General features: G+C 57.1%; 10 protein-coding genes across 10 annotated transcripts; 6 read left to right on the top strand and 4 right to left on the bottom strand.

Moving 5' to 3' along the window:
• Positions 1-615: 615 nt before the first annotated feature.
• Positions 616-2,467, top strand: PHACADRAFT_256554 (uncharacterized protein). Its single transcript, XM_007395985.1, has 7 exons — positions 616-996; positions 1,105-1,364; positions 1,454-1,582; positions 1,643-1,768; positions 1,828-1,955; positions 2,015-2,149; positions 2,205-2,467. Exons 1-7 carry the CDS (start codon positions 777-779, stop codon positions 2,254-2,256), a joined length of 1,050 nt encoding a protein of 349 aa, XP_007396047.1. The 5' UTR covers positions 616-776; the 3' UTR covers positions 2,257-2,467.
• On the bottom strand, positions 2,438-3,178 carry PHACADRAFT_195771 (uncharacterized protein; the record flags this gene model as incomplete). The annotated part of the gene is made up of 1 exon (XM_007395984.1): positions 2,438-3,178. The coding sequence occupies one exon, from the start codon at positions 3,176-3,178 to the stop codon at positions 2,438-2,440; it is 741 nt and encodes a 246-aa protein (XP_007396046.1).
• Positions 3,179-3,292: 114 nt separating this feature from the next.
• Positions 3,293-7,886, top strand: PHACADRAFT_173882 (uncharacterized protein; the record flags this gene model as incomplete). Its single annotated transcript, XM_007395983.1, has 8 exons — positions 3,293-3,411; positions 3,487-4,398; positions 4,456-4,648; positions 4,700-5,241; positions 5,294-5,496; positions 5,610-6,751; positions 6,806-7,355; positions 7,411-7,886. 8 exons carry the CDS (start codon positions 3,293-3,295, stop codon positions 7,488-7,490), a joined length of 3,741 nt encoding a protein of 1,246 aa, XP_007396045.1. The 3' UTR covers positions 7,491-7,886.
• Positions 7,887-8,553: 667 nt separating this feature from the next.
• On the top strand, positions 8,554-9,350 carry PHACADRAFT_209245 (uncharacterized protein). Its single transcript, XM_007395982.1, has 2 exons — positions 8,554-9,188; positions 9,240-9,350. The coding sequence occupies exons 1-2, from the start codon at positions 8,939-8,941 to the stop codon at positions 9,323-9,325; spliced, it is 336 nt and encodes a 111-aa protein (XP_007396044.1). The 5' UTR covers positions 8,554-8,938; the 3' UTR covers positions 9,326-9,350.
• A 16-nt stretch (positions 9,351-9,366) lies between these two features.
• PHACADRAFT_144439 (uncharacterized protein) lies at positions 9,367-11,839 on the bottom strand. Its single transcript, XM_007395981.1, has 7 exons — positions 11,558-11,839; positions 11,467-11,506; positions 11,243-11,405; positions 11,028-11,187; positions 10,549-10,904; positions 10,323-10,478; positions 9,367-10,252 (listed from the first exon to the last, which is right to left on the bottom strand). Exons 1-7 carry the CDS (start codon positions 11,694-11,696, stop codon positions 10,133-10,135), a joined length of 1,134 nt encoding a protein of 377 aa, XP_007396043.1. The 5' UTR covers positions 11,697-11,839; the 3' UTR covers positions 9,367-10,132.
• Positions 11,840-12,108: 269 nt separating this feature from the next.
• Positions 12,109-12,914, bottom strand: PHACADRAFT_256546 (uncharacterized protein). The gene is made up of 5 exons (XM_007395980.1): positions 12,857-12,914; positions 12,684-12,798; positions 12,471-12,623; positions 12,321-12,411; positions 12,109-12,268 (listed from the first exon to the last, which is right to left on the bottom strand). The coding sequence occupies exons 1-5, from the start codon at positions 12,890-12,892 to the stop codon at positions 12,208-12,210; spliced, it is 456 nt and encodes a 151-aa protein (XP_007396042.1). The 5' UTR covers positions 12,893-12,914; the 3' UTR covers positions 12,109-12,207.
• A 184-nt stretch (positions 12,915-13,098) lies between these two features.
• On the top strand, positions 13,099-14,440 carry PHACADRAFT_144432 (uncharacterized protein). The gene is made up of 4 exons (XM_007395979.1): positions 13,099-13,277; positions 13,336-13,364; positions 13,421-13,540; positions 13,596-14,440. The coding sequence occupies exons 1-4, from the start codon at positions 13,133-13,135 to the stop codon at positions 13,689-13,691; spliced, it is 390 nt and encodes a 129-aa protein (XP_007396041.1). The 5' UTR covers positions 13,099-13,132; the 3' UTR covers positions 13,692-14,440.
• A 178-nt stretch (positions 14,441-14,618) lies between these two features.
• PHACADRAFT_209241 (uncharacterized protein) lies at positions 14,619-17,467 on the top strand. The gene is made up of 12 exons (XM_007395978.1): positions 14,619-14,796; positions 14,851-14,896; positions 14,950-15,015; positions 15,069-15,074; positions 15,126-15,376; positions 15,428-15,516; positions 15,574-15,589; positions 15,640-15,742; positions 15,792-15,922; positions 15,973-16,499; positions 16,552-17,079; positions 17,133-17,467. The coding sequence occupies exons 1-12, from the start codon at positions 14,697-14,699 to the stop codon at positions 17,322-17,324; spliced, it is 2,055 nt and encodes a 684-aa protein (XP_007396040.1). The 5' UTR covers positions 14,619-14,696; the 3' UTR covers positions 17,325-17,467.
• A 165-nt stretch (positions 17,468-17,632) lies between these two features.
• On the top strand, positions 17,633-19,597 carry PHACADRAFT_195764 (uncharacterized protein; the record flags this gene model as incomplete). The annotated part of the gene is made up of 9 exons (XM_007395977.1): positions 17,633-17,815; positions 17,875-18,069; positions 18,121-18,194; positions 18,245-18,402; positions 18,457-18,599; positions 18,652-18,740; positions 18,797-18,909; positions 18,965-19,527; positions 19,589-19,597. 9 exons carry the CDS (start codon positions 17,633-17,635, stop codon positions 19,595-19,597), a joined length of 1,527 nt encoding a protein of 508 aa, XP_007396039.1.
• Positions 19,598-20,380: 783 nt separating this feature from the next.
• PHACADRAFT_256543 (glycoside hydrolase family 31 protein) lies at positions 20,381-25,364 on the bottom strand. Its single transcript, XM_007395976.1, has 15 exons — positions 25,071-25,364; positions 24,558-25,016; positions 24,280-24,500; positions 24,188-24,225; positions 23,881-24,134; positions 23,738-23,828; positions 23,570-23,684; positions 23,324-23,515; positions 23,155-23,271; positions 22,922-23,101; positions 21,550-22,862; positions 21,273-21,490; positions 21,124-21,216; positions 20,944-21,069; positions 20,381-20,881 (listed from the first exon to the last, which is right to left on the bottom strand). The coding sequence occupies exons 1-11, from the start codon at positions 25,216-25,218 to the stop codon at positions 22,287-22,289; spliced, it is 2,391 nt and encodes a 796-aa protein (XP_007396038.1). The 5' UTR covers positions 25,219-25,364; the 3' UTR covers positions 20,381-20,881; positions 20,944-21,069; positions 21,124-21,216; positions 21,273-21,490; positions 21,550-22,286.
• Between the last annotated feature and the right edge of the window lie 434 nt (positions 25,365-25,798).

Below are 25,798 nucleotides of genomic sequence, written 5' to 3'. Positions count from 1 at the left end.
AACGAATTCTGCGGTATCCTTTGACAGTTCTCTGCATACCAGGTATTTGATTTGCCCACTTGTCCTCCGACTGCTTTCTAGAGCTACTACCCGGTAACGTGACCTTGTCGAATAATGGCCGCAAACTCACTCTCGGTCAGGAAGCACTCAGCATCTTCCGCTCACTCCAGTCGACACCTATTGCTCAAAAAGTTACTGAAGCGGTCAAAGAACTTGTAAAGGCTCGTCAGAAGGCTGCTAGGAAGACTTCAGGCACAGGGGCGGATGAGATGGGCTTCGAGGTCAAGGACAACAGTCCCAATCAGTAGTTGCACCAGTATGTTGCTGTCTATATCATTGTTACTAGTGTCCAACACTGTCTCTTGCTAGGTACGAAGGAGAAAATGCAAGTTTGAAAGCCTGCCGGGCGAGCTTGGGGGTGGACAGGATTTTGCTAGGCCTGCCCATAGTCCGGACGTTTTGGGGGCCGAAGGCCCCGGGGCCTGATTTTGTCCGAACGTTTTGACCCGAAATTGCCCCTCCTGTCCAGACGTTTTTGGTAAAATTTTGGAAGGCCCGAACAGGCATCTGACCCAATTATCAGGGGTCCTAGGCGAACCCATGACCTGCGCAAGGACTTCGCTTCCTGCACAACAGACGTTCAGACGTAATGCGTGGGACGTCTAGCAGCAGGGTCGGCACGTTCATATCTACCTCCCTCGTCGCGACAAAGCGTCCAAGTGCGCTCTGCTCAAGACGTCCACCATCCGTCGCCCGTCTACTACACTAACGTACCAATGCCTCTCGCATTACGCCTCCGCATCCCAACGACGAACGCAGTGCGTCGTGCAGGGCTAGCTCGACCCGCGCTGCTACCGGCGCGCCCGTTCGTTCGCGCACACCACTGCCCTCCAGGGCAACAATCTCCCTTGGACCCGGCCAACCAGCCCAAGACGGGCGAACAGCCCGCGTACGGTCCCATAGGCGTGGCAGCAGCGCTGCACCACTCGCCGAACGGTGCGTCCGCATTCTCCTCAGGCACACGCTCTCGCACGCACGCGCGTGCGCGCTCCCCATGCACCTATACTGACATGCTACCTTCCCCCTCCCCCTCCCTCTCTTTAGACCCCGCGCCGACTCCCACGCTCTTCCGGCACGAGTTCTCGCTCGCGGACCGCGTCGCGCTCGTCTCGGGCGGGAACCGCGGACTCGGGCTCGAGATGGCGCTCGGGCTCGTCGAGGCGGGCGCGCGCGCCGTATACTGCGTCGACCTGCCGCGGGAGCCCTCGGACGAGTGGCAGCAGGTGCGCGCGTACGCGGCGCGCATGGCGGACACGGGCGGCGAGGGCCGGCTCGAGTACGTCTCCGGAGACGTCACGGACCAGGTGCGTTTTTTTTTAACATGCTGGTGGCGGCGGCGGGAGGGCCCTGACGGTATGCGCTGTGCGCTGACGGGGTGCGGTTGCGTGCACAGGAGGCGATGTGGAAGATCGGACAGGATATAGGCGACAGGGAGGGCCGCATGGACGCGTGCATTGCTGCTGCGGGCGTCCTCAAGTCTCACACGGACTGTCTCGAGTACCCCGCGTCGCAATTTCGGGAGGTGAGACTGTTTCTTGCGATAGGGGGTTGTGCCAGTGACAGACCGCAAAACATCCCGCAGGTGATGGACGTCAACGTGAACGGCGTTCTGTTTACTGCGCAAGCGGCCGGACGACAGATGGCGCGTTTTGGAAATGGAGGCAGCATAGTCCTCATCGCGAGCATGAGCGGTTCCATCACGAACAAGGTAAACGTCTTCTTCTTCCTCTAAGGAGAGCTAGAGTGATGATCGTCGCCATGTCGTAGGATCATGCTTGGGTGTCATACAACACGTCGAAATCAGCGGTTCTGCAGATGGCGCGCAGCATGGCATGTGAACTGGGCCCGAAGCGGATCCGGGTGAACACACTCAGCCCTGGACACATTTACACCAAGTGCGCCTGTCTGTTCTATGATCGCGCTGGAGTCTCGGAGCTGACACCGGGTCACAAAGCATGACCGCAGCATACCTCGACACGCAGCCTCATCTGCTGGGGAAATGGGCGGGCCTGAATCCGATGGGCCGAATCGGACGGCCAGACGAGCTTCGCGGCGTCGTCACTTGGCTGACGAGCGACGCGAGCACGTTCTGCACGGGCAGCGAGTAAGTCGGAGCTTCCCTGGTGTAGCGAAGGGCGACTGACCGTTGGTTACACGCGCAGCATCCTAGTCAGCGGCGGACATCATTCATGGTGATGCGTGTTCCAAGAACAGTTTTGAATCGTGTACCAATATTTCCATTTACTGCCGAGACCAGACGATGGCTCTCGGAGCGTAGCGTCTTCTGGGACAGTTGTCACCGACTCGTGTGCCGTCGTCGTTGAGATGCTGCTGCGGCGGCGGAATGGCCGCGTCAAGTGGCAACAGTCAAGGACAGTTACGATGAGACGGTGCCGAGTAGTGCCTGCCAGGCCCCCGCCGCCTGCGCCGCCTGTGTGCAGAGGCTGAGTGAACAGCCACCAGAGCAAGACGATCCTTTGTTGTTCCGCACGCTGGGCATGAGCCGATCCGCAACCGTAAACATGCGTGACGACGAGGACGAGGCGGACCACGGGAAGCTGTGCGAACGCGACGCGACGCCGGGTGCTGCGGTGCTGCGGCCGCCAGTGAGAGGCGCCGGGGTGTGTAGCAGGACGAAGGGTGAATTTGACCCCGGGCTGATCTCGGGCTCTGTGGTACGTTTGGAGGGGAGATGCAGGGTGTCCTCGAGGTGAAGGCGTGAGTGTGCCTCGGAGACCGCTTTGGAACCGCACGACAGTGCCTTTCGGGACAGAAATTCTCCTGGATGGCAGCTGGAGTTCCCAGTGGGACGAGAGATATCAACGAGAGGCGGCCGTGATGAGGGCGTGGGCCAGGGCGTGGGCAGACGCGGCGGGCGCGGTTGAGCTCGGGGTGGAGTCGGGCGACCGCGGGCGTGTGGTCGTCGCGCTCGAGCTCGGTACCGACGGCGGAGGAGCTGCGCAGGAGACCGGGGCCGGGGTGACGGAGATGTGACACGTGTGACGGGGATAGCAGCCACGTGGGAAACAGGATCTGAAGATCTGGTGCGCAGCTGCTGGAGGACTGCGGAAATGCATTCCACCAGAGCAGACTGGGCATCCGGCCCAACTTGGCTCATCGCAGCATCTGCGCAGCTACCACCTTCCCTCGAACCCCCCTGCGGTCCTCACCCAGACATTTCTCCCTCCAACTCTCACTTTCGTCGGCATTGTTCCCCTCGCCGCCCTCAGCCATGCCCGACTCGTCCACACCAGACCTCCCGGTCCTCTCTAGGAAAGGGAAGGAGCGTCAGGCTCCGCAGCCCACGGATATTGCTGAGAAACTCGTCGCTCTGCGCAGGAGGCAGGCCGGGTGCGTGTTTTCTTCCCTTTATCTCTTCCTGCGTTCTCCTCACACCCGAGCTCTCTTCGTTGCCGCACCTCCCAGCCTGATCAAACCAAAGGAACGGACCGACCGTCCCCCTGCACCCTCAACCTCGACAGCGAGGTCCCCAGGACGCCCATCCTCGCCACGGCGCACGCACGCGTCATCCACCATGAACCCTAGCATCGTCGTCTCCCAGCCCACTCTCCAGCACAGCGGCGCGCCCGACGAACAGGAATTTTCCCGGAAGCTCAAGATCGCGCCTACTTCTCCGCGGCACGGTCATGCGCGCGGCGAACACAGCAGCCCGCGTGGCAGCGGCAAACTGTACAACCCCCATGCCGATCCGCCACGGCGGCAAATCGTGACGGCCGAGCCAGATGCGATGTCGGAAGCAGCGTCCAGCTCGTACGCGCCTCGGCAGCCCCCTCAGCCGTCGCGGTCCCATCATCGCGCGCAACCCAGCCGAGCCGGCGGCGAGCCTCCGCGGCTTTTCGACCCAAGAAAAGACGACCCGCATCACTTTGGCGTTATGGCCCGCCCACAACCCAATGGCGGCACCGCTCCGACACCCAACGGTCGCCCTGCACCCACACCAAAGTCCTCCGGGGACTGGGTGTCTGCCTCTTCTACTTCCTCATATGCTCATTCAACAATTTCCTCTAATTTCACGCTCAACACCACAACAACAGAGTCCTCGGCGAGCTCGGCGCTGTTCGATAACGGGCAACGCTCGGAAGACAGCGCAGCATCGTCCAACGTGCTCTCGTCCCAGCTGAAAAATTTGTACCGGCAAATTGTGACGCTCGAAGCAAAGCTTCAGTCGGATCGTGACGTGGACATGCTGGACGACGCTTACGAGGATTCGCACCGGATAGGCCTGCTGCAGAAGGGCCAGCCTGCGAACACCAGGACGAAGCAGGAAGAGGAGGCGGAGCAGGAGCGCTACCACAGGACTGTCCAGGACCACAAGGAGTACGCTTGTTTTTATTGCGCTCCCACCTCGATTACTGACCGTCATCGCAATGATAGGCTTGCCAACGTCGTCCATCAGCTCCTTTGCGTGACACTCTCGCCCAATGTCCCGGTCTCGCTCCGCAACATTCCTATCAAATACAACCTGGTCACGCGCCTCTGGTTGCACGCGTTCCATCGCCTGCTCGAGTCGCTTCGGCGAGCGGCGATTTCGTCCGCCCACCCGGACATTGCGCTCGAACACCTGGTGGTGAGTCCGACCACTAGACTTGCCATATACGGCAACTGAACCGGCGCCTAGGAATTTATTTACTACGCGTACTCGTTCTACGCAGGCCTCATGGACGAGCAGCACCTGGCCCAGTTCCGCAGCAATTGGGTCGAGTGCCTGGGAGACATCGCCCGCTATCGCATCGCCGTCACCGCGTTGCTCGACAACCAGGCTGCGCCCAAGACCCTGCCGGCGAATGCCATAACCCAAGCTGCGCTTTCAGGCAACCATCTTTCCACTAGCCCGAACACCCCGGAAGCATCAGCGCTCTCGAACAAAAACTTCGTCTCTGCCCGTGGCTCTCCTGCTCCTGTGGCGCGCATCGACGACTCGCCCCCACCATCTGTCGGCGAATTTGCACAGGCGCCGAGCGTCGGGATCGTAGCCGCGCGCATGATGGAGCTCGAACCTGAGAAGGAGCGCTGGCGGCAGATATCGAGAGAGTGGTATGCCAAGGGTCTGGCGTTCCAGCCAGGGTCCGGCAAGCTGCACCACCACCTCGGTGCCCTCAGCCGGGACCGTGAGGCAGGTGAGAAGGAAGAGCTGCGTGCGGTCTACCATTTCGTAAAGAGGTTAGTCTGCTTCTGCAAACCTGCGTCACCCTATTGGCTGACACACGCGCAGCATGATCACGCTCCATCCGTTCTCGACCTCGCGGGAAGCGGTGCTTCCCCTGTGGTCGCAGGCCGCTCAATCGCGCCGTCAAGCGCCCGACGCGAGCCTCACCGACCTCTTCGTGCTCCTCCACGGCATGATCTTCACCAACATCCAGCTCGACGACTTCAAGCGTGTTCTGGCGCGGTTTGAGGAAAAGATCCAGATTGAAGGTGAGTCTTCGGTCCCAGGCTCTCCCGATCCGCGCGTAGCACATGCCACCGTGTCGTATCGCATCTATTTCTGGCCGGCGCTCAGGATCACCATACTCACTTAGGGTTCGCAGGTGACGAGGTCGAGGAGCGCGAATGGATCATGATGGCCGTAGTCAACATCGGTGGGATGCTCGAGTACGGTCGCTCGACCGCGTTCTTGCGTCGCGTGTCTGGCATCATGGGCCGCGACACAATCCCAGGTTCGAGCGCAAGCCCCATCCTGAACGGCAGAGTCAAGGTCGCCAGGAGGCCGGAGAACGAGGAGAGGCGAATGGAGATTGACGACGAGGACGACTCGACCGGAGTTAATGGCCTGCGCGCCATGGCGATCAGCCAAGATTCGCCCATCTTGTCTGAGGCAGATGCCGCGCCCTCTGAGCCTGAGCTGCCAATGGGCTTGAAATATGCCCTGCAGCTGACCCTTACCATGCTCACCCACGTTCTTCAGAAGCCTAACCTCCCTCGCACCTCCGCAGTCGCACACCCGATGCTCAACCCATACATCACGATTATCCTCACCTTCTTAGCTACGACCCTCAAGGACAAGAGCGCCGAGCAAGCGCTGACGCGCGTCATCCCCTGGGAGCCGCTCGCCGCCTTCCTCTCCTCGGAGATGCCCCGCAAGGTGATGCACAGCGAGTGGTCGAAAGAGGCCGTCCTGCTCTCGAGCGGCACGTACCCGCTCCCGGAGGATTGGTGCATGCGCGGCCTCGGCTGGGGCGGCAAGAAGGTGTACGAGCGCGGCTTCTGGGACAAGGCGACGCGCGGCGAGGAGAAGTCGCTCGAGAGCGAGGTCCTCGAAAAGGTCACGCAGGCCGCGGACGCGCAGGATGGCGTCATCGAGGATGACGCCGAGGACGACGAACAGGCGAAGCTCCGCGCGGAGGCCCGGCGCACGGAGGTCTTGGCCCGCTGGATTCGCGTCGCGCGCGCGGCCGTCAAGATGGCGAAGGTCGTCCCCGGCCTCACGTACCGCCCGCCAGTCACGCAGAGCGGGCGCGGCGAGTGGAGCGTCGAGGGCCGGCTCGCAGACCGCGTCGCCCGCTGGCGAGAGGAAGCGCGGCTCGAGAAGCTCGAGGAGGAGCGCCGGCTGAAGGGCACGCGTTGGGACGACGACGGCGACGAGATGGAGGTCGACGAAGACGACCGTATGGACGGCGTCGAGTTCGAGAGCGACGAGGAGGAGGTCTCGGAGGAGGTCAAGGCCCTGAAGGTCAGTGGTCCTCCGATCCGTTGTTTTCGCCTTTTGCTGACAGCACTCGAACAGGAGCGCCTCCAATACCTGACCTCGTTCGTGCAGAAGGAGCGCTCGGAGGCCAAGTCCAGACACCGTGGACGTGGTCGCGAGGCAGCGCGCGTCCAAATGGCTCCTGGGCACACCACGCTCGTCTTTGACACGAACGTACTGCTCTCGTCTCTACCGATGTTCAACGCCCTTGTCGAGACCCTCAAATGGACTGTCGTCGTTCCCCTCCCAGTCATCATGGAACTGGACGGGCTCAGCTCCAGCTCTACGCCCCTCGGTGACGCCGCCAAGGCGGCCTCGGCGTCCATCACCTCACACCTGCGCAGCCATGCAACCTCGCTCAAGATCCAGACCTCCAAGGGCAATTACCTGTCGAATCTCAACGTCCGCACGGAGAACGTCGACTTTGACTGGAACGAGGCCTCCTGGGACCGTAACATGGACGATCTCATCTTGCGCGCCGCCATCTGGCAGACCGAACACTGGGTCGACCGGTCCAAGTTTTTGAAGGCGGCGGAGCAGAACACTACCGGAGCAAGCAAGGTCGCGCTGCTGACCTTTGATCGCATGCGTGAGCAGCCCGTTGACGCCTGTCAATCAATTTGTTCTAACCACTTCCAAACTAGTGCGACTGAAAGCTCGTTCCCGCGAGGTGGATGTTCCCAACGAACAGGATCTCGCTGCACTGCTTTCCGGAAAGCCATAAAAGCCTGCATCCGGGGTTTGGACATTCACTGTTGCAACGAACGCTACTGCCGACCTCGTGAGGTAACTCGCCCTGGGGGCGTCCTACCGAGATACCGTACCCGGTATCGGTGTTTCGAGAGGCCCTACTCGACAGGGAGTATCGGGCAGGACAAGCCGAGGGGTATATCTGCAACAATCGTCTGGCCGTCGAGGTTCGATGCGAACGCTCTTTGACTGGAACACTCATTCTCTCTCCCCATCTACCCATCAATCTCCATTGTCGCGCATATTGGCTCATCTGGGTTTAGTGTAACGTTATTACGGTCTGCTCTCTCGTTCTGTGTCTCTGATACCCTGCGCCTTTGGTGCATTTCTTCTTGTGCAATGTACACTACCGCTGTTCGCATGCAAAAGGAATTCATTTCTTCCAGGATCTTGTGATCGCCAGGTCGGAAATGAAAGACGATTTGATGCCTTCGTCTGCTAAATTAATACCACTGTCTTCTTCCCAATGGGAAACGAGCGTCGTTCAGGTCAATCAAGGTGGAACCCACATCGTTGTGGCGGCCGGCGGCCCTGAGTCTGGCCGGGTTCGTGCAACAGGCGTTGACAGCCTCGCTGCTGCTGCCACCAGCCAAGTCAATCACGACCGTCGATCTGCTCGGTCAATCGTGTCCAGGCATGGTCCTGTGGTATCTCCGAGCCTGGTATTCGCAGAGTCGAGAACGCTGTAGCGGCCTGACTCTATTGGGCGGTAGTGTATTCGGGTGAGCGATGCTACTAGTGTGGCCCTCCCACTTCTCACGCCGTGATGATCGTTTGGCCAGATTCGACCCTTGCTCTCCCCCTTCGGATATACTACCTGAGGCGCACCACAGACCGCCTCGATCAGCTCGGTATGTATTCCGCCCAGAGTGGTTCATCAGACCCAGCCAGCGCCGGGCCCGCAACGCTCGACTCCAGGGTTCTCGTGCGAAGCTTCACAAATCTGGCCGCTCGGGAATAGTAAACCCCTCTCTGCTTCGTGCATCGTGTTGTGAATGCTGACGGCCCATTGGTCCGGCAGTGGCGCTGCCCAAGGGTTTTCGGTCGGCAAGTCGTGATTCTGCCAGGATCGTCCTCCAGACGTCCGTCCCTAGTCTAGTGGGCCACCCCCGATGTCAGGGTACACCTTGCGCCGCCGCTTAATTACGATAGCGGAGATCAAGCTTTCCAGCAGCGCCCCGTACCGGTCTTATTGCCCCCCTCCCCAGTAAGTCATTCTGCATACCTCGACTTTGACAGGAAGTCTCGCTGCAACGCCATTTAAGCTTACTCTCTCCAGCACCGAATGCATTGTCCTCTCCGCCCGAGGAAACGCAATAGCGACGCACCGCACGAAGTCGTTGAGCAAGCTTGTTTGTTTGTTGAGAAGTGCAGAGGCGTGTTCGTGCGGTGCTATATAACCTCCCCGGCGACCTTTGCGTCATGGCCAGCTGCGTTGCATGCCTGCTCGCAGAACCGCCCCTAGCCACCATGTTGCGCCCCGTCCACACCGAAACCTACGTGCTTGGAGCCGCGTCCCGGAGCTGTGAGGACCGCTCACGGCTCGCATGCGCGTCGAAGTCCATCGACGACTCGCTCTTCTCTACCGTCTTGCTGGTCGTGATACTGGCAGTCGGCGGTGCATCCTTTATCATGGCCGTCGCCTACTTGCTGGGCGAGGACCACAACGCAGGTGGGCACACTGCTTCATCGTTTGCTCAGCACAGGGCTAACACTCTGATAGTATTACATCCCCCAATTGCAGACGGCGCACATGCCCTTCTCTGGGCAGTCAAGCAGAGCACCCGCGGGTGCGCGACGATGTGCTAAGAGCACATAATCTGTGAGTGATCCCTAGGTAACACCGAGACACTAAGCTAACAGAGACTTGACAGTTCCAAAACATTCCCCCGGCTCGACACCCTCGCTCCCATAACCCCCACCCATCCAGACGGCCCTCCCACATTACGGGAACGTGCCGCACACTGGGGGAAGGGGTCCGATGCCTCGCACTGCTTGCTGGACGTTCTACGTTATCGGCGGTATCATTCAAATAACGACTCTGTATAGTAGTATGATGTGTAGTATCTCGATAGGCCTCCCAAGAGTCTCGTCCAGCACTGTAGCAAACTATGTACAATTACTCCCGAATGTCTAGGTGTTTTTCGTTCTAGTGCGGCGCCCTAATAGGGCACAAATCTCAAGAACCTATTGAGCATAATTGTCCACCAATGCGTTTCAGGAAATTAAGCTACCACTACGTCTGCAACATATCAGTAGCGCACGGAGATAGGGAGGTGGCCCTGCAGTTCGCGCATCTCGATAACTGATGGTGCCCGCAACATATCTTGGGAGGTCGGACCGCCCGAGCTTATGTGACGAAATACATCATCTAGCTCGTTGTCCTCGTCTTCGTGAGCGCGTGGGGGACGGCCGGGAGAATTCCTGAGAAGCTGCCCAACAATGATGGGGTGCGCGTCTGCAGGGGGCGTTGCGCGCGGCGGAGAGGGCAGCGGGAGGTGCCAGCCCAAGCGTTCTTGGTCGAATTGCCGACGGAGGCGAAGTAGCCCGGATGCGTATGTTGCAGAAATACCCTAGAACGGTGTATATCGCGGCCGGTCGGAGCAGGCCTGTCAGTTAACCTTCCTGCAACGTCAGCAGGGTTGAGCTTACAGTTGTCCAGATGATACAGCCAACTGTAAGCAGCCTCTTGCTGTTGGAGCTCAGTGTCAAAGTGCGAGATATCCCTGTGAAGAGCTTATTGGATGGATGTGCCGGCGCGCATCAGCTGTGGCACTGGGGTTTACCGAGAGACAAAAAGGCGTACCTCAGAGAAAGACAGTCCTATGATAAGCAAGCCAAGCATGACATGGAGAACATTGCGCACAGGATGCGCCTTCCTGGGCGGCCGACTACGCAAGCCGATGAATGTGCCGACCGAAAGTTGTACGACGCAGAGTGCGAAAACGAGGACTCCGACGATCTGCGCGAAAAATGCCCGGCACGTGGCAGGGTTTGGTAGAGATCATGGAGCAGAGTAAGCTCGAACATACCTGATGTTCATTCACAACATGTTTGTGGCGCTGGCGAGACACGAGCACGGGGCCCAGTACCCACCCTGGAAGCATCGTGGGCAGGCCGAACATCGCTACCACGAGCCAGTGGGCGCGGTACCAGTAGTTAGAAAGCGTGCGGCCCCAGCGAGCTAACACGGCAGCGAGCGGAAGGAACACAGAAAACCCGAGGAAGCTGAGGACTGCATGAGCAACGAGAATAGTTTGATGGGACTGCTCGCTTGATGACGACATCGCGGGTACGGCGGAAGGGGATACCGGTCCCGAAGACGAAGAAGTACTCGAGGACGTCGAGGAGTGGGAAGAGGATGGAGAGTTCGTGGGTGTTGACGAGACTGATGGAGGAATCGACGAGCTTGGCCCTGAGGTCGAAGATGGCGAGGCAGCGGTAGATGATTTCTGGCCGTCATCATCACCGTCATCGTCACCACTGCCATTGTCACCGCTGTCGTCCTTACTTAGGTCCAACGAGAACGTCCCTGCGTCGAGATGTTGCTCGATATCTGCTGATGGGTCCGAAGAATTTGGTGAGGTTACCCCAAAGGCCCAGATTAGGCTTTCGACTGTGTCTCCATTATTCGGCATGTCGAAGGCAAGGATAGGACTGGTATCCGAAATCTGGCAAAAGGACCTTAAGCTCTGCGCCCAAGGAAGTACCCGAATGGTAACTCACAATATCCATGTGGTCTGATACAGTGGCTACCCGCGAAGGACTTGGGTCAAGTCTAGGCTCAACGTGGCCTGAAGCTATCCGTTGGGATAAAGTGATCGATCCGTCTGGGTTTGGCCACATCACGACGACCGGAGTGTTGTTGTTCATAGAAGAGCCGAAGCCTCTGCGAAGCCGTGAACGTAAGCTCAACGCAAGGTGTTATTACGTAGAGTAGCTTATCGCACATGGACATCCAGCCCAGCTGATTGAGAGCTTTCATCTCATCTATAGGCGAAGTCAGGGATATACCGAAGCCATAGCGTGTTGAAGACGTACAAGACACAGTGTTGCCTCTAGTAACGACATCCACACACATCAGGGTCCCACACCATAAGGCGCCTCCCTTCGCATGTACCGAAGTGAGCCAAGGGAGAGTGACAATAGAACAGCAAACGAATGCGAGCCGCAGAGGCATCAAGGCAGCCTTCTAACGCTTAGCCAAGAACGACTGTCGAGTTCAAGGGGCAAAGTGGATGGTCCGGGGCAAGGGGGGTGAGTATAAGCTATGGTCCACTGCGTCGGTCGAGGGAGACATGCATGAGAAATTGACAATCCTGAATGCCCGGACTGTCTTCCACCATGATTTAGTGGCGTTGCGACGCATTGATAACCTACAAATTGTACCTGTGCTTCGTCGCAATAGCGTGAGTATTATCTACGCACCCCGCAGGCGGTGTGCGAAGACTAAGCTCCCGGCCGTCCGGGATATATCCGATGGATGGATAGAGAACTCGACAAAGTGCCATGTGTGGGGAGAGTGCGCACCTGGATAGGCCTGGAGTATGTAACTCACACACTCTCTCTCACGCTCTCGCAGCCATCCGGTTGCATGTCGCGCAGAACTTGACCCGATAGCCGATATGATACAATGTGATGTCTACATGCCCAGTGCTATATGTTGTATTTTTTTTGATGGGACAATGCGTCTACTCGAAAATCCACTTCTCGTTGTCGTTGGTATACTGAACAATGCCCTCAGGGAACCAACTAACAAATGACGTGAGAACGATGATGGTATAAGCAGGTGTGCAATACATACAGCTGAATTTCCTTCTCAGCGTTGTCGACAGAGTCAGAGCCGTGGCAGATGTTGCGGCCGACAGCAAGTGCGAAGTCGCCACGAATGGTGCCTGGAAGAGTGACGCGTCAATCAACTCGCGACCAAGCGCGCAAGTGACAGGACGCGTACCAGGAGCAGAAGCAAGGGGGTTGGTGGCTCCGAGCATGACACGGCCAGTCTTAACCGCGTCGAGACCCTGCCAGACCATGCCAACGACGGGGCCAGAAGCCATATACTTAATAAGACCGGGGAAGAAGGGCTTGCCCTTGAGGTCAGCGTAGTCTGTAGAGAAAGCGCGCTTTCAGATGCTGCTGGTAGAGGGACCCTGCCAGTGGTACTGACGCTTCTCGAGGTGCTCGGGGGAGGCGTGGACGAACTTGAGAGCAATGAGCTTGAAGCCACGTCGCTCGAAGCGGCTGATGATGTCGCCGACGAGTCCACGCTGGACACCGTCGGGCTAATTGAGATGAGGTGGTCAGCCCGCAGTGTTTGGGCGCGAGTTCATTGTCGCACACCTTGACCATGATGTAGGTGCGCTCGCTGACGGACATAGTGGCTAGAGGTGAGGGTAAGAAGGCAAGAGACGATGAGGAAGAGAAATTGTATGCGATCGAATTTTATAGGACATCTGCACTTCACTATCCCAGTTATCACGTCCAAATCGGGCAATGGCAGAGGATACTGTTTAGCGCCTAAGCCACGGAGGCCAAGCATGCACAAACAACACCTCGGAGAGAGCCGTGTCCAGGCAATTCGTTGTCGCTGCTCCTCAAGCTACTAACCCAACCAAAATGACTATCTTCGGTCCTCTCGGCCTTTCGCTCGCTCAAACGGTTAAGGCTAACCGTGGCCTCTACAAGTGGGTCAAGCCCTTTGCGGACTGGTACGCTGGCGTCGCAGGCTACAGGAAGATTGGCCTCAAGTACGATGACCTCCGTGCGTGTGCTTTGTGCGGTCGTGCATTTTAGTGGGTCCTGAGCAGTGTGTGTTACAGTCGTTGAGGAGCGTGAGGACGTTCAACGGGTATGTCGCGCGTATTCACGGGGGAGGCATGTGTTGTGCTGAAGACCCTTGAATAGGCGTTGACCCGTCTCACTGACCGTGAGGCGTATGACCGCGCCTTCCGCTTCAAGCGTGCCTCTCAAATGAGCATTGTCCACGACGTCCTTCCAAAGGAGCAGTGGATACCCGCTTCCGAGGTGTGTTGTATCTGCTCTGAAGCGCATTTCACTCTTACACCAGCTGTGTCTTTAGGACAAACGGTACCTCAAGCCCCATGTCCAGAACGTTGTCGCGGAAGACGAGGAGAGGAGAATCTGGGACACCATTTCCGTTCAGAGGAAGAAGTAGATGGTGTACGTTCAAGCGGCATATAGACATTTTCCTAATAACGCTGTCCGATCACTTCACCTTTGCAAAGCTCTACAAGGTGACCTGATATGCAGTGCCGAGTTTCATCCAAACTTCCGGTCAACCACAAGAGCGTTCCGGGTATCTGGCAATCTATTGATTCGGTACGCTACTGTCGTGTATGGGCCAGAAGAGCCAGTGGTGTCATGAATCTTCGCCTTCGCCGCGGATGTCCTGCCAAGCCTTCTCAGTCTTTTCTCGCTGGATCTTGGCCTTTTCACGGTTCGCCGTTGCTTGCTTTATACTCTATCGGGGCGCAAGAAGATATCAGGATCTCCGGCCCCTGAAAGTCGGCCGGGCATGCGTATAGCCGCGTACCTGAGCATGCAAACACTTGTTGAGCTGGATTTTCATGGTATTGCATCCGCCAGTCCATCTTGCCCATGTATCGAGGTGACATGCTTCCAGTGCCTGGATGAGCTCTTTGCAGGCTGAAGAAAGGGAGACATCAGAGTAGGGGCAGCAAATTGGAGCATACATGTTGGTCAGAGGTAGCTAAGTCATAACGGGAGAAACCATCGCGAACCGATGCGCTTGTCATGGAGCTGCTGATGCATAGTCGCACGGCCGCTTGTTTTGCGGTGTACCGTGAGTGAGAGTGGGAAACAGGTCGCGACGCACGCACGGCAATATCGGGGACGGTCCAGGGAGGAGACAGGTAGTGCACCGGAGTGCGGCCGGCAGGGGCGTGGCTGGGAGCGTGTGACGAAGTGTGACGAGAATTACAACTCAAAAAAGGGCAAAAGGTCGCCACGTGATCTGACAAAGCGTCACACGCATCCTGGAGACGCTTGTCACAGGCGTCGCGTCACGGACCGCGTCAAGCCGTGTCTGCGGAAAGGGAAAGCGATTAGATAGCATCGGGAAAATATCCCAAGGTATTTAGTGCCAAGCATCGGCTCCTCGACAGAGTCTCTCCCCATACCCTTCCTGATCTATACTACCATGTCTGGTTTTGTTCCCCAGCCCATAGACGACGTCGCTATTGCCACCATCCGTACCCTCGCTGCGGATGTCGTTGGAAAGGCTAACTCGGGTCACCCTGGTGCGCGCGACGTGCATTTTTGGGCGGAACTGGCGTACTCACCCCGCGTAATAGGTGCCCCCATGGGGATGGCCCCAGCGGCTCATGTCCTCTTCACTCGGTAGGTATATGCGCTGCTAAGTCTAGTGTGGAGGACCAATAAGCTGTGCTTAGCTTCTTCAATACCAACCCCAAAAATTCAAAGTGGTACAATCGCGATCGATTTGTCCTCTCTAATGGGTGAGCCTCATTTCGGTATGACGCGTAGATATAGCTAATGTGATGTGTGTCAGGCATGCGTAAGTTCACGCACTTTGGTATTTGGTATCATCATTGAAGGCACTCTGCAGATGCGCTCTGCAGTACATCCTCCTTCACCTCCTTGGTTTCAAACTATCTCTCGATGACTTGAAGGCTTTCCGTCAGCTCGACTCTTTGACCCCTGGGCACCCAGAAGCTGGTCATACTGATGGCATTGAGGTCACTACCGGACCCCTTGGCCAGGGCTTTGCAAACGCGGTCGGCCTCGGCATCGCTCAGGCGCACATGGCTGCCATCTTCAATAAGCCAGGTTTTGACCTAATCAATAACTACACTTATGGTTTGTTTTGCTGTCTCCACAGCGAGTGTTTCATCTGACTTAGTCGTGCAGTCTTCACCGGTGATGGCTGTCTCATGGAGGGTGTTTCTTCGGAGGCGGCGAGTTTGGCTGGTCACCTCCAGTTGGGCAATCTCATCTACGTAAGCGCGCACACATTTATACAGCTTTGCGATCATCATTGACGCGACTTCTCGCAGATCTATGACGACAACCGTAAGTAATGCGCTTGTTTCTCATAACAGGGCCATACTGAAGATCATTAGATATCTCTATTGACGGTGATACCGCGGTTGCATTTACCGAGAACGTAGAACAGCGCTTCCTTTCCTACGGATGGCAGGTCCTGCACGTCGACAACGGTGATAGGTGAGCATTACATGCTCGTCTTAAATCTATAATCCTAATGTAAGTTCAGTGACCTTGAGGCTATCTACAACGCTATCGCCGAAGCTCGCAAGGAGAAGAACAAGCCATCGCTTATCCGTCTTCGTACCACCATCGGTTTTGGCTCCAAGCAGCAGGGTACCCACGGTGTTCATGGTTCTCGTAAGTGTGAACAATCTTTTTATCATCCTCAACTCACCAACGTGGTATAGCCCTTAAGGCTGACGATATTGCTGCCTTGAAGTCGAAGTCCGGCTTCCCTGCAGACCAGACCTTCTATATCCCCCAGGACACCTACGATGCCTATCACGCTGCCGCCCTCAAGGGTGCCAAGCTTGAGCAAGAGTGGAATGGTCTCCTCGGAGCATACGCTCAGCAGTACCCCAAGGAGCACGCAGAGCTCACTCGCCGTATTGCGGGCGAGCTCCCCAAGGACTGGGAGAAGAGTCTGCCTGTTTACAAGGCCACCGATGCTGCCCAAGCTTCGCGCAAGCTGTCTGAGATCGTCCTCACTGCCATCTCCCCTGTCCTTCCAGACCTCATCGGTGGCTCTGCGGACTTGACTGGCAGCAACTTGACCCGCGTCAAGCAGGCTGTTGACTTCCAGCCACCAAGCACTGGTCTAGGCAACTACGCCGGCACATACATCCGTTATGGTGTTCGTGAGCATGCCATGGGCGCCATCGCTAATGGTCTGGCTGCTTTCGGTGGCATTATCCCCTTCATCGGTACCTTCTTGGTAGGCGGAAGGCTCGTCTCTTCCATCCTTGTTTGACTCACTCTCTCCATAGAATTTCGTCTCATATGCCGCTGGTGCTGTTCGCCTCTCTGCCCTGAGTCATCACCAAGTCATTTGGGTCGCTACCCACGATTCCATCGGTCTCGGTGAAGATGGGCCGACCCACCAGCCTGTTGAAACTGTTGCCCACTTCCGTGCGATGCCGAACATCGACGTCTGGAGGCCGGCTGACGGTAACGAGACGTCTGCGGCATACTACAGCGCGCTCACACGCAAGAACAACCCCTCGATCCTCTGCTTGTCGCGTCAGAACCTCCCGAACCTTGAGGCGTCGACCATTGAACATGCGCTGAAGGGCGGCTATGTCGTCCATGAGATCGAGGGCGAGGATCTCACCTTCGTCTCCACCGGTAGCGAGGTCAGCATCGTCCTCGAGGCTGCGAAGAAGCTCGAGGCCGAGGGCGTGAAGGCTCGTGTTGTCTCCCTTCCATGCTGGGAGCGTTTCGACAGCCAGCCGGAGGAGTACCGCCTCAGCGTACTCCGCAGCGGTGCTCCCATTCTCGCTGTTGAAGCCTACAACGTATGCAACACCTTGATAGACGCTGTGGCTGTTGGCTAACATATGTCACGCAGACTTTTGGCTGGCACAAGTACTCTCATGAGCAGTTCGGCCTCGTCGGCTGGGGCGCTTCCGGGCCATACAAGAAGGTTTACGAGAAGTTCGGCCTCACGGGAGACAACATCTCTATCGTCGGCAAGAAGATTGTCGACTTCTACAGGAAGAAGGGGGGAGAAGTCGTCTCACCCTTAGTCAAGGCTCTGTAGATGAGGGTGTGAAATGGAAATGCGGATAGAGCAAAATTGTAGACGATATAATACCTACTCTAAGTGTACTCATGTATAAGAGAGAAAGCCAAATAAGTAGAGACACTGTACCAAAGGCATGGACGTGAAGTTTACAACGCAACAGACGCGACGGTGCGCCACACGGTTATCATGGGGTTTTCCATGTTTGGACGCGTTGTTGTGCGCGGGACCAAATATTATGACTCCTGATGCATGATGGCTGGCCAACTTCGACTTGAACCACCACAATATTGCTCCTATCTACCCACAACTCAACAACAACAACGATGCCTCGTCCACGACGCACGGCGACGAAAAGAACCCGGCTAACGGAGCACGTTGACGACGCTAACGCGAGCGACTTGGAGCCTGAGACGCGCCCCAAGCCGACGAAACGCGCTCGACGCGGCAAGAAATCGAGAGCCGGTCTGGAAAAACTCGTCGACATGCCTCTCGACTTCATTTACCTAGTGGGTACCTGGTACATGCTCTTGCAGACGGACGGGCCTGACAAGTCACTGCGACCCAGCTAGTGTGCAAGCTGCATCCACTCGATGTCCTCCATATGGCCAGGACATGCAGGAACTTACGCGGATTCTTCATGAGCCGGAACTCCGAACGGTTTTGGCAGGCCGCTGCTAAGAATGTTGAAGATCTGCCGCAGCCACCCGAAGGGTTGAGTTGGCCTGCCTATGTAGCTTTCATGTTCTCCACAGTTTGCCATGTAGGCCTGTTCAGAAAAGTTATGTCGCGTATGCTGATGATATCTGCTCAGAACTGCGGCAAGGGTGGTTGCGACGCCATGTTCTGGGATTGTCTGGTTCGCTACTGCAGCAGATGCAGGGATAAGTATGACTTCAACCTGTGGTCACGTCGGTGAATCGCTGACGTTTTTCAAGACTTTCAGTACTTCACACAACGAAGTATGACGCAGCCCGCACGCTGGAGGTGGCATTCCCTGGAGCGAACATCCCGTTCCCCTTCGACCAAGTGCCGCTGCATTTCCTTATCCCAGTGATGGAAACGGAGCGGAGAAAGTTTGAGGGTGATGGCATTAGTGAGCTTCCACTTCGCTGGTTCCGCTTTTCTCACCTGAGCGAACGGCTGCTAGTGGACTGCTTTAAAGGTCACGAAGGCTGGGATTATTCTAAGCTCGATCTAGACCGGATGCGGGATGCTCTGAACCAACTTCCGCCCGAACAAATTTGCAGTTTTATCGAGACCAAAGCTAAGAAGCTGTGTACTCTGCGAGAGGTAAATCTTCGTTGTCTACCCCTCTCATCATGTCGCCAATGAAGCCCATCAGCAAACGCCACCGCTCGTGCAATGGAAGGAGGATAATAAAGCGGCTCGCGCGGATGAACGGCAGAATGCGCAAAAAATGAGATATGAGAGGTAAGTTGATGTAAATCGGCCACATATTGTATTCGTAGCTGAAGTTTTATTACGAGTATCCGGACCAAGCTCATTGAGTTAGGCTGGGCCGACGAGCTGGAAAGTGTGGACGCTCTGAAACTCGCATCACATCCCTTGGTGATGCAGCCAAAGCCGCTCACAGACAGAAGTTTGTCCACGATCCGTCAGACCTCGGATAATGTTGACCTCATCGTGATTTTTAGTCTGGAAGAATATCAAGCCCCAGCTAGTCAATTTCATGGTTGGCCTGCAGCAGGATCGACTCTGTCGGGAACGCAGGTCTGTGATCTGGTCTAGACTGCAGACGATGCGGAACGCCATTACTGCCATCATGTTCCTCAACGAGGACGGACCGTCCCATTATCAGATTGCTATTGGTATCCCTCGGATCCAAATCACGCTCAAATTACCTTCAGCCACTGTCGTCACTACAGAGAGCTTCAGCTTCTTGGAGTCGGAGCTTCCCGCTTTCGATGCCAAATGGAAGAATGACGCGCGTGGATATCTCTCTAGCCTCATCAGGGCCAAGGTGAAGATTGCCAAGTCTACGGATCCACTCTCCTTGGCGATAGCTAGCATGTTCAAGTGCGCCCTCTGCGGCAACCGCTTGCATTATCAAACCTTGCTTTCGCACAAGTGCTACCGGTGTCCGAAACCTGTGTTCGCGGAACGTGATTACTGCAAGGAGCTCATTGCTGAAAGCCTGGTCGCCCGCCGCTGCGTGGTCCATGGTTTCGAGGACGAGGTAGAGACGCTTCAGCGTGTTGTCAGATTATACGGTTTGGACGAGAGGACAGCCACCACTAAACAATTAGATCTGTCGCCAGTACGCCTAACGTGCTCCATGTGCAATGCCGGGGGTGTCGTTCGTGTGATGTCGTGGTCTGTCATGGTGAGCATGAGTTCCACTAGTTGGAATGTATCTTCATATTCATTGATGTCGCAACATAGTTGGAGCACTATAGGACAAGTTATGGCTCATGCAAGGATCGAATTGAGACCATTCCACAGCTGCAGTGCGAACTGGCCAAACCCCTCGAAAAGGCCGCGTGTGACGAGAGAGAGAAGGAGCTTGCGGGCAGAACAGTTTGGCAGTGCGCGCATTGTCCCGAGCTTTCTTGTGATGTCAAGGCTGAGTTACTGGTCCATTTGAGCTCCCAGTGCGTCCGCTTTCAAACGATACTGTCAGAGATATGGGCTAATCCGCTCGTTCGTTCAGACATCAGATCGACTCACCGGGTGAAAACGACCTAAAGTGTACGTGCACCGAGCTTTCTCAGGAGGCTGTGTATCTCTTGGACGAAGATAAGCAGAAAGAATTCGATTGCAGCGGGTTGTATCAGTCTGAACTGGTGAGGGGTCTCGCGGCCTTTGTCCGGCTACAGTAGTATCAGTCTGCATTCTCGTATCACCTCCATTTCCATTCTCACCAACCGTGTAATGAAAATAAAGGTGAAATACGATGCTGCTCAGCGAGTGGAAGCTCCGCGGACGAGATGTCTGTAATAACGCCTATGTCTCCGTCCTCGACCTCAGACCGTCATTTTGCAGACCGAAGATGCACCCTAGCGACCTGCCCACGAGCTTCAAGCCCGAGATGCAGTGATATCGATAGCATAGCGGAGGAAAGAGTCAGTCATACTATCACAAGCTACTAATACATGTTGCGATACACTGGCGAGAGTCTATTCACGGTCCATGGAGAAGCCACGTACGAATATCTGGCGCATAACGGCCTTTATTAACGAACACTCGTAAACGGTAACGGGCTGAGGGATTTTAATGCCAGTCGTCAAGCGCTCAAGGAAATCGTTCTGCATCGCGTCGTCTCTCGCGAGCTTCTCCAGCTCCGCCAGCTTGTAGACGCCTGCAAGATGGAATATCTGCAGGAGCCTCGTCTCGGACAGGTCGTGGAGACCGAGAAAACTCCTCAGCGACAGCAGGTGGCTGCTACTGCTTGCGGTGCGCCGCCCGTTGTCCGCAGGTGCCCTGTGCGTAGTCGGGCTCGTAGGTGCTGGCAATGGCGCCGGCCGCGCAGTTGGCGGCTTAGGGGCAGGTGGCACCGGTTGGATCGGTCTCTCCGCCGCGTCCTCGTCCTGTTGCCGGATGGTCGGAGGTGTCTGTCAACAAATACAGTCAGGATCATATCGAAGACGGACGCGGTCGGCCTGAAACAACAAACCAGGGATGCCTCTTTATCAAGAGGTTGCCTTTTACGACGGTACTGGACTCCCCTTAGGTAGATATTACAGTAAGAAACTGCCGGCCAGCAGCCCGTGTAACGTCGTAGTTTGGGCAATTTCGAGCACTAGGAGCATCGGCAATGAGTAGAGAATGTTGGCAAGTTGAGTTGAGTGCTTACCTCGGCAATATAGGCATCGAAGGCTCTGCGCTTTTGCTCCTGAATAGGACGTTCGGAGTCGATGTGTCTCTTGAGGACCAGTCGCATAGCACCCTGTAGGATGTGAGCGTCGCACGGACAATGATCACAATGCTAATAGCCTGCCTTACCAAAAGCTCCTTGAGCTCACCCCTGTTAAGGTGCATTTGAACTTGCAGAGACAGGCGATTGGCTGGATTTACATAGATGGTAGCGGCATCTTTCTTTGGGCGGGGAATGGTAGGAACCGGGCCAGCTGGGACCAGTGCCTTGGGCCTCAACGAGCCGTTTTGCAGTACCTCGGATGCAAGGGCCGGGCTTTGGCTCGCGCCTCGGTAGGAGCTGCTTCCTGTCCGTGGTGCAGTCAACGTTGCGGGAACCCTACAAGCTGGTGGGCGAAAAGCTCACTGGGCATGACTCGGATGGCGCAGTCTGCATCTGCCGCATCGTCCTCCCCGCATTTGAACGTCGCCTTCACGCCTGTGTATTTCCAATCGGCTCTCCACGTACACGGCCAGTACCTCGGAGAGCACATCAACTGCGATAGTAGCGTCTGCACGAGGATAACACGATATCGATGGCGCAAATGCCCGTGTATCGCCCGTGCTTCTGCAACCATTATGCGACACTGTACCTGCTTTACTCTGTCTCATGACGATTTACGGCATACCGCCGTTCTTAGTGGAGTATGAGACGATGTAGCAGCAGAGCGGCCCGCCCTGATGACCCTGCGCCTACGACCATCCTCGCGTGCTTCGGGCCTGGCCTGCTTTGCAGCCTTCGCACACTACCAGCTGATAGCCTCGCCAATAATAAATCCGCACTGTCGGTCGTCTGCCCACGGAAGAACCCGGCACCTGATCGAGCTTGGCGGCGTCTTGACCCCAGCTTGCGTCCTTTTACGTAGCGAGAGAAACTCGAAGCCATTCTTATCATCCTGGGATACGTGCGTTTGGTCCTCCCGTAGCATCAGGCCACAACTGGTTGGTCCCGGATGAGATAGCAGACCGTGCTCGTGACCGCTCGTACGCCTGCTCGCCATCCACTGGCAGCCTCCGAAGCGATGGTGGCAGTGGACAAGAAGCTGTGCATACTGTTCCTGTAGGGTCATCTGCGAGTGGCACCTACTAATCGTGCAAACAGGTCTACTCGGGAAGGCTGATGACGAAATCGACCTCGCCCTCCGGCCACGCCCGCCTCGTCACCTTTCCGTCCACGAACAGCACGACAGACGCGACCCTGACGCCGTCGCCAGCCGTCGCGACGGTCACCTCCCCGCCGCGCCTCACGACCTTGAGCACGTCCGCGTTCGCGCCCTGCGTCCCCGTCGGCACCTCGGCGTACGCGTCCTGCCCCTCCCGCGGCTCGTACACCTGCACCTCGACGTCCCGCGCGTAGTCGTAGTCCGGCCGGCCCACGCCCGACGGCCCGAGCGCGAGCAGCGCGCCGGGGCGCACCCACACCGGGAGCACGTCGACGGGGACGACCTCGCGCACCCACGCCGGGCCCTGGACCGTGCGTTCCGGGTCGAAGAACGCCGTCCAGCGTCCGGCAGGCAGGTAGTACTCGGACTCCTCGCCCTCGGGCACGAACACGGGCGCGACGAGCAGGTGCGGGCCGAGCATGTACTGCCGGTCGAGGTGGTGCGTCGTGCGGTCGTCCGGGAACTCGAGGAACATGGCGCGCTGGAGGGGGCGGCCGTGCTTGTTCGCTTCGATGTTCTGGGAAACAGGCTGAGTGAGCCCACGGGACGTGACTGTTGAGGGACGCGGCGACTCACGAGCTGGTAGAGATACGGCATGAGCCTGTGCTTAGCGTCTAGGAACTTGGCCATGTATTTGGCGGCCTCTTCGCCGTACTGCCATGGCACCCTATACGAGCCGGAGCCATGCAGGCGCGAATGAGACGAGAAGAGGCCGTACGCGACCCAGCGGTGGTATATCTCCGGTGGCGGGTGACCCTGGCAGAGCACAATTAAAACCTGGTCATCGTATATCGGAGTCCCTGACTGACCTCGAAGCCGCCGATGTCGTGCGAAGCAAAAGCAAAGCCGGAGAGGGTCAAGCTAAGGGCACCGCGCAGCGCTTCGGCCATCGCCTCGAAAGTCGACTCGCAATCGCCGCCCCAGTGCTACGCGGCGCGCGTTAGTATCACTGTAAGCTGAGACAAGCAGTCGTCTTACCACCGGGAACCGCTGGCCACCCACAGTGCTAGACCGGGCAAACACGACGGCTTCACCAGGGCCGAAACGCCGCTTCAACAGGTCGAAGACAAGCTCGTTGTAGATGACCGAGTACGTGTTGTGGATGCGCATGGGATCCGAGCCGTCGTGGAAGACGACATCTGCGTGTGGAATTCGTTCGCCGAAATCAGTCTGACGAAGGATGTGGTGAGATGACCAGTAGGAGCGGATCAGTGAAGATATCACCTTGAACGTGTCTACTCCGAGATCGAGAAGTGCCTCGAGCTTCTCGGCGTACCATTTTCTTGTCGCGGGATTGGTGATATCAACAGTTCCGAGACCAGGCTGCCAAAGGTCCCACCTCGATGACGATTAGTGTTAGCTCTTCTGGAATAAGAGGCAAAGTGTGCTTACTGCCAAGGAGTGCCGTCTTTCCTCTTGATCAGGTAGCCACCCTCGACAGCCTCCTGGAAGATTGGCGACAGCTGCGAGATATACGGGTTAACTGTCACGAAAGTTCAGTCAACCCCCTCCTGGTGACTAAATGAGCTACTTGCTCCAGACGCAAATCTTCACCCCGTACTTCCTCTTGATCTCCGAGAGGTAAGCTTTGGGATCCGGGAAGTTCTCCGGGTCGAACGTGAACGAGCACCACTCGTACTGCTTCATCCAGAAGCAGTCGAGGTGGAAGACCCGGACGGGACAGTTTCGGTCTTGCATGCCTTGCAGGAAAGACGAGACGGTTTTTTCGTCGTAGGACGTCAGGAAGGAGGTCGAGAGCCAGAGGCCAAAGGTCCACGCTGGCAAGAGCCTGTCACAAGGTCTGAGCTGGAGAGTACCCATTCGTATGGCTAAAACACTCACGCAGGCCGACCAGTCATGCGAGTATAGCGCTCAATGATCTGAGAGAGACTCATCAGCGAATTCCATGGTGGCGTCAGGCTGACGAAACTTGCCTCCAAAGGTGTCGCGCCGTATATGACAAAGTACTCGAGACTTTCATCAGCAACACTCACGCCGACCCGGCTGACCTTTTCGCTGCCGACCTCGACCTCGACTTCGCCCGGGTGGTTGATGAAAACGCCATAGCCACGGTTGGTGATATAGAACGGGACGCATTTGTACGCCTGTTCGCTGGACGTTCCACCGTCCTGGTTCCACACGCTGACAGACTGCCCTGCAACGCGCCGCCGTCAGAGTGACGCCACAGGGAAGCACTCGCGGCGCAACGCACCGTTCTTCACAAACGGGCCAAACTGCTCGCCGAGGCCGTAGACGAGCTCGCCGGGGGACAGGTTGAGCTCCGAGTGCGTGTACCGGACGAGCTCGGGCTTCGGGGGCGGGCGCGGGTTCGAGCTGAAGTCTGTCTCGAGGCAGGACGCGTTCGAGGCGCTCCGCAGGGTCCACTTGTAGGGCACGTCGTAGATCGCCTGGTGCTTGGACCCGGCAGACGTCAGGACGCGCTTCGAGTCCTTGAAGGTGATGGTGTACGGGTTTGTCGTGATCTCGGCGGTGAGGCTGCCCGAGGAGACGGACCAGGAGGCCTCGCCCTTGCCTAGCTGCACGGAGGGAACGGCAGGGTCGTCTGGGAAGAGTGGGATGTCGGGTGTGGGACGGATGTGCTTGAAGTGGCTGATCTTGACGCCGATGACCGCTTCGGTTGGGGAGTGCACGCGAACGCTGAGAAGAGGCCCTGTAAAAGGACTGGGTGAGTGTAACTAACTAGACCTGTTGTTGAGATGCTTGCCTCCTAGTGTATCGCCTCGGTGTCTAATGGGCTTTGTGGATACCTGGAAGTTGTAGCCGTCTCCGTCGGCCGTGCCCTGGACAACCTGGAGGCCAAAGTAGGGCTTTACGCCACTTTTGAGGAGCCAGAAGCCGTCGTTGAAGCGCATTGCAGTGCGTATCGGGAGGTAGAGAGCGTGTGTCTACACGCTTTCAGTGGGTTATATACCGGAAGGGCTTGGACATGAATATATGAATCTTGACGGCCCGCGAGCCGACCGAAGAATCGCCGTGCAGAGGTCCTGTGCACGTTCCTTGGCGACGACTCGCACTAGGGAAGTGTCGAGGGGCTGAGAGCTTGCCAGGTTCGCCAAGTCGGCTGCGGTCGGCGGGGTCGTAGATCTGGGAGGTGAAAGCCCTCGGACACCCCGCCAAGGAGGTTCTTGCCGCATTTAGGCACCAGCAACATTGTGGCACTCCTCGCCTGCAGCGACTGGGACCGCGGCTGTTTTGTCGAGACTTGGAACCGTCTTGCAGCGAGTGAAGGCCGTCCGGGATGGGTACGTGACTGGTGCTCCCATTTTGGAACACGGCAGGATGCCGAAAGTCGCGCTGAAGGGCTGTCGGCCGACGGCAAGTCGAGCAGGCTCGCCACCGGCTTGACGTGTGCCGGATGGTGCGTGCCGCCCGAGTCTCCAGTCGGCATTGCTCTGCACGGCACGCGGGTGCATATCAGAAGAGTATAAAGAA

The sequence above is a fragment of the Phanerochaete carnosa genome (genome assembly GCF_000300595.1).
Source record: "Phanerochaete carnosa HHB-10118-sp unplaced genomic scaffold PHACAscaffold_5, whole genome shotgun sequence".
Taxonomy (NCBI): Eukaryota; Fungi; Basidiomycota; class Agaricomycetes; order Polyporales; family Phanerochaetaceae; genus Phanerochaete; species Phanerochaete carnosa.
This window is presented reverse-complemented; position numbering and strand designations above follow the sequence as displayed.

Bases quoted from the DNA above. Each gene is read 5' to 3' on its own strand.
- PHACADRAFT_144439 (XM_007395981.1), bottom strand. From the start codon at position 11,696: ATGCCTCTGCGGCTCGCATTCGTTTGCTGTTCTATTGTCACTCTCCCT. The intron at 11,406-11,466 runs GTGCGATAAGCT...ACGGCTTCGCAG, and splicing joins CAGCTGGGCTGGATGTCCAT to AGGCTTCGGCTCTTCTATGA. The intron at 10,905-11,027 runs GTAAGGACGACA...TTCCTCCATCAG, and splicing joins GACGTTCTCGTTGGACCTAA to TCTCGTCAACACCCACGAAC.
- PHACADRAFT_256554 (XM_007395985.1), top strand. From the start codon at position 777: ATGCCTCTCGCATTACGCCTCCGCATCCCAACGACGAACGCAGTGCGT. The intron at 1,769-1,827 runs GTAAACGTCTTC...GCCATGTCGTAG, and splicing joins GCGGTTCCATCACGAACAAG to GATCATGCTTGGGTGTCATA. The intron at 1,956-2,014 runs GTGCGCCTGTCT...CGGGTCACAAAG, and splicing joins CCTGGACACATTTACACCAA to CATGACCGCAGCATACCTCG.
- PHACADRAFT_209245 (XM_007395982.1), top strand. From the start codon at position 8,939: ATGGCCAGCTGCGTTGCATGCCTGCTCGCAGAACCGCCCCTAGCCACC. The intron at 9,189-9,239 runs GTGGGCACACTG...ACACTCTGATAG, and splicing joins GGGCGAGGACCACAACGCAG to TATTACATCCCCCAATTGCA.
- PHACADRAFT_256546 (XM_007395980.1), bottom strand. From the start codon at position 12,892: ATGTCCGTCAGCGAGCGCACCTACATCATGGTCAAG. The intron at 12,624-12,683 runs GTCAGTACCACT...CTTTCTCTACAG, and splicing joins CCCCGAGCACCTCGAGAAGC to ACTACGCTGACCTCAAGGGC. The intron at 12,269-12,320 runs GTATGTATTGCA...GTCATTTGTTAG, and splicing joins GCTGAGAAGGAAATTCAGCT to TTGGTTCCCTGAGGGCATTG.
- PHACADRAFT_256543 (XM_007395976.1), bottom strand. From the start codon at position 25,218: ATGCGCTTCAACGACGGCTTCTGGCTCCTCAAAAGTGGCGTAAAGCCC. The intron at 23,102-23,154 runs GTCAGTCAGGGA...GTGCTCTGCCAG, and splicing joins ACGACATCGGCGGCTTCGAG to GGTCACCCGCCACCGGAGAT. The intron at 22,863-22,921 runs GTGAGTCGCCGC...CCTGTTTCCCAG, and splicing joins TGCCGTATCTCTACCAGCTC to AACATCGAAGCGAACAAGCA.
- PHACADRAFT_144432 (XM_007395979.1), top strand. From the start codon at position 13,133: ATGACTATCTTCGGTCCTCTCGGCCTTTCGCTCGCTCAAACGGTTAAG. The intron at 13,365-13,420 runs GTATGTCGCGCG...ACCCTTGAATAG, and splicing joins AGCGTGAGGACGTTCAACGG to GCGTTGACCCGTCTCACTGA. The intron at 13,541-13,595 runs GTGTGTTGTATC...CTGTGTCTTTAG, and splicing joins AGTGGATACCCGCTTCCGAG to GACAAACGGTACCTCAAGCC.
- PHACADRAFT_209241 (XM_007395978.1), top strand. From the start codon at position 14,697: ATGTCTGGTTTTGTTCCCCAGCCCATAGACGACGTCGCTATTGCCACC. The intron at 14,797-14,850 runs GTGCGCGCGACG...CCCGCGTAATAG, and splicing joins GGCTAACTCGGGTCACCCTG to GTGCCCCCATGGGGATGGCC. The intron at 16,500-16,551 runs GTAGGCGGAAGG...CTCTCTCCATAG, and splicing joins CCTTCATCGGTACCTTCTTG to AATTTCGTCTCATATGCCGC.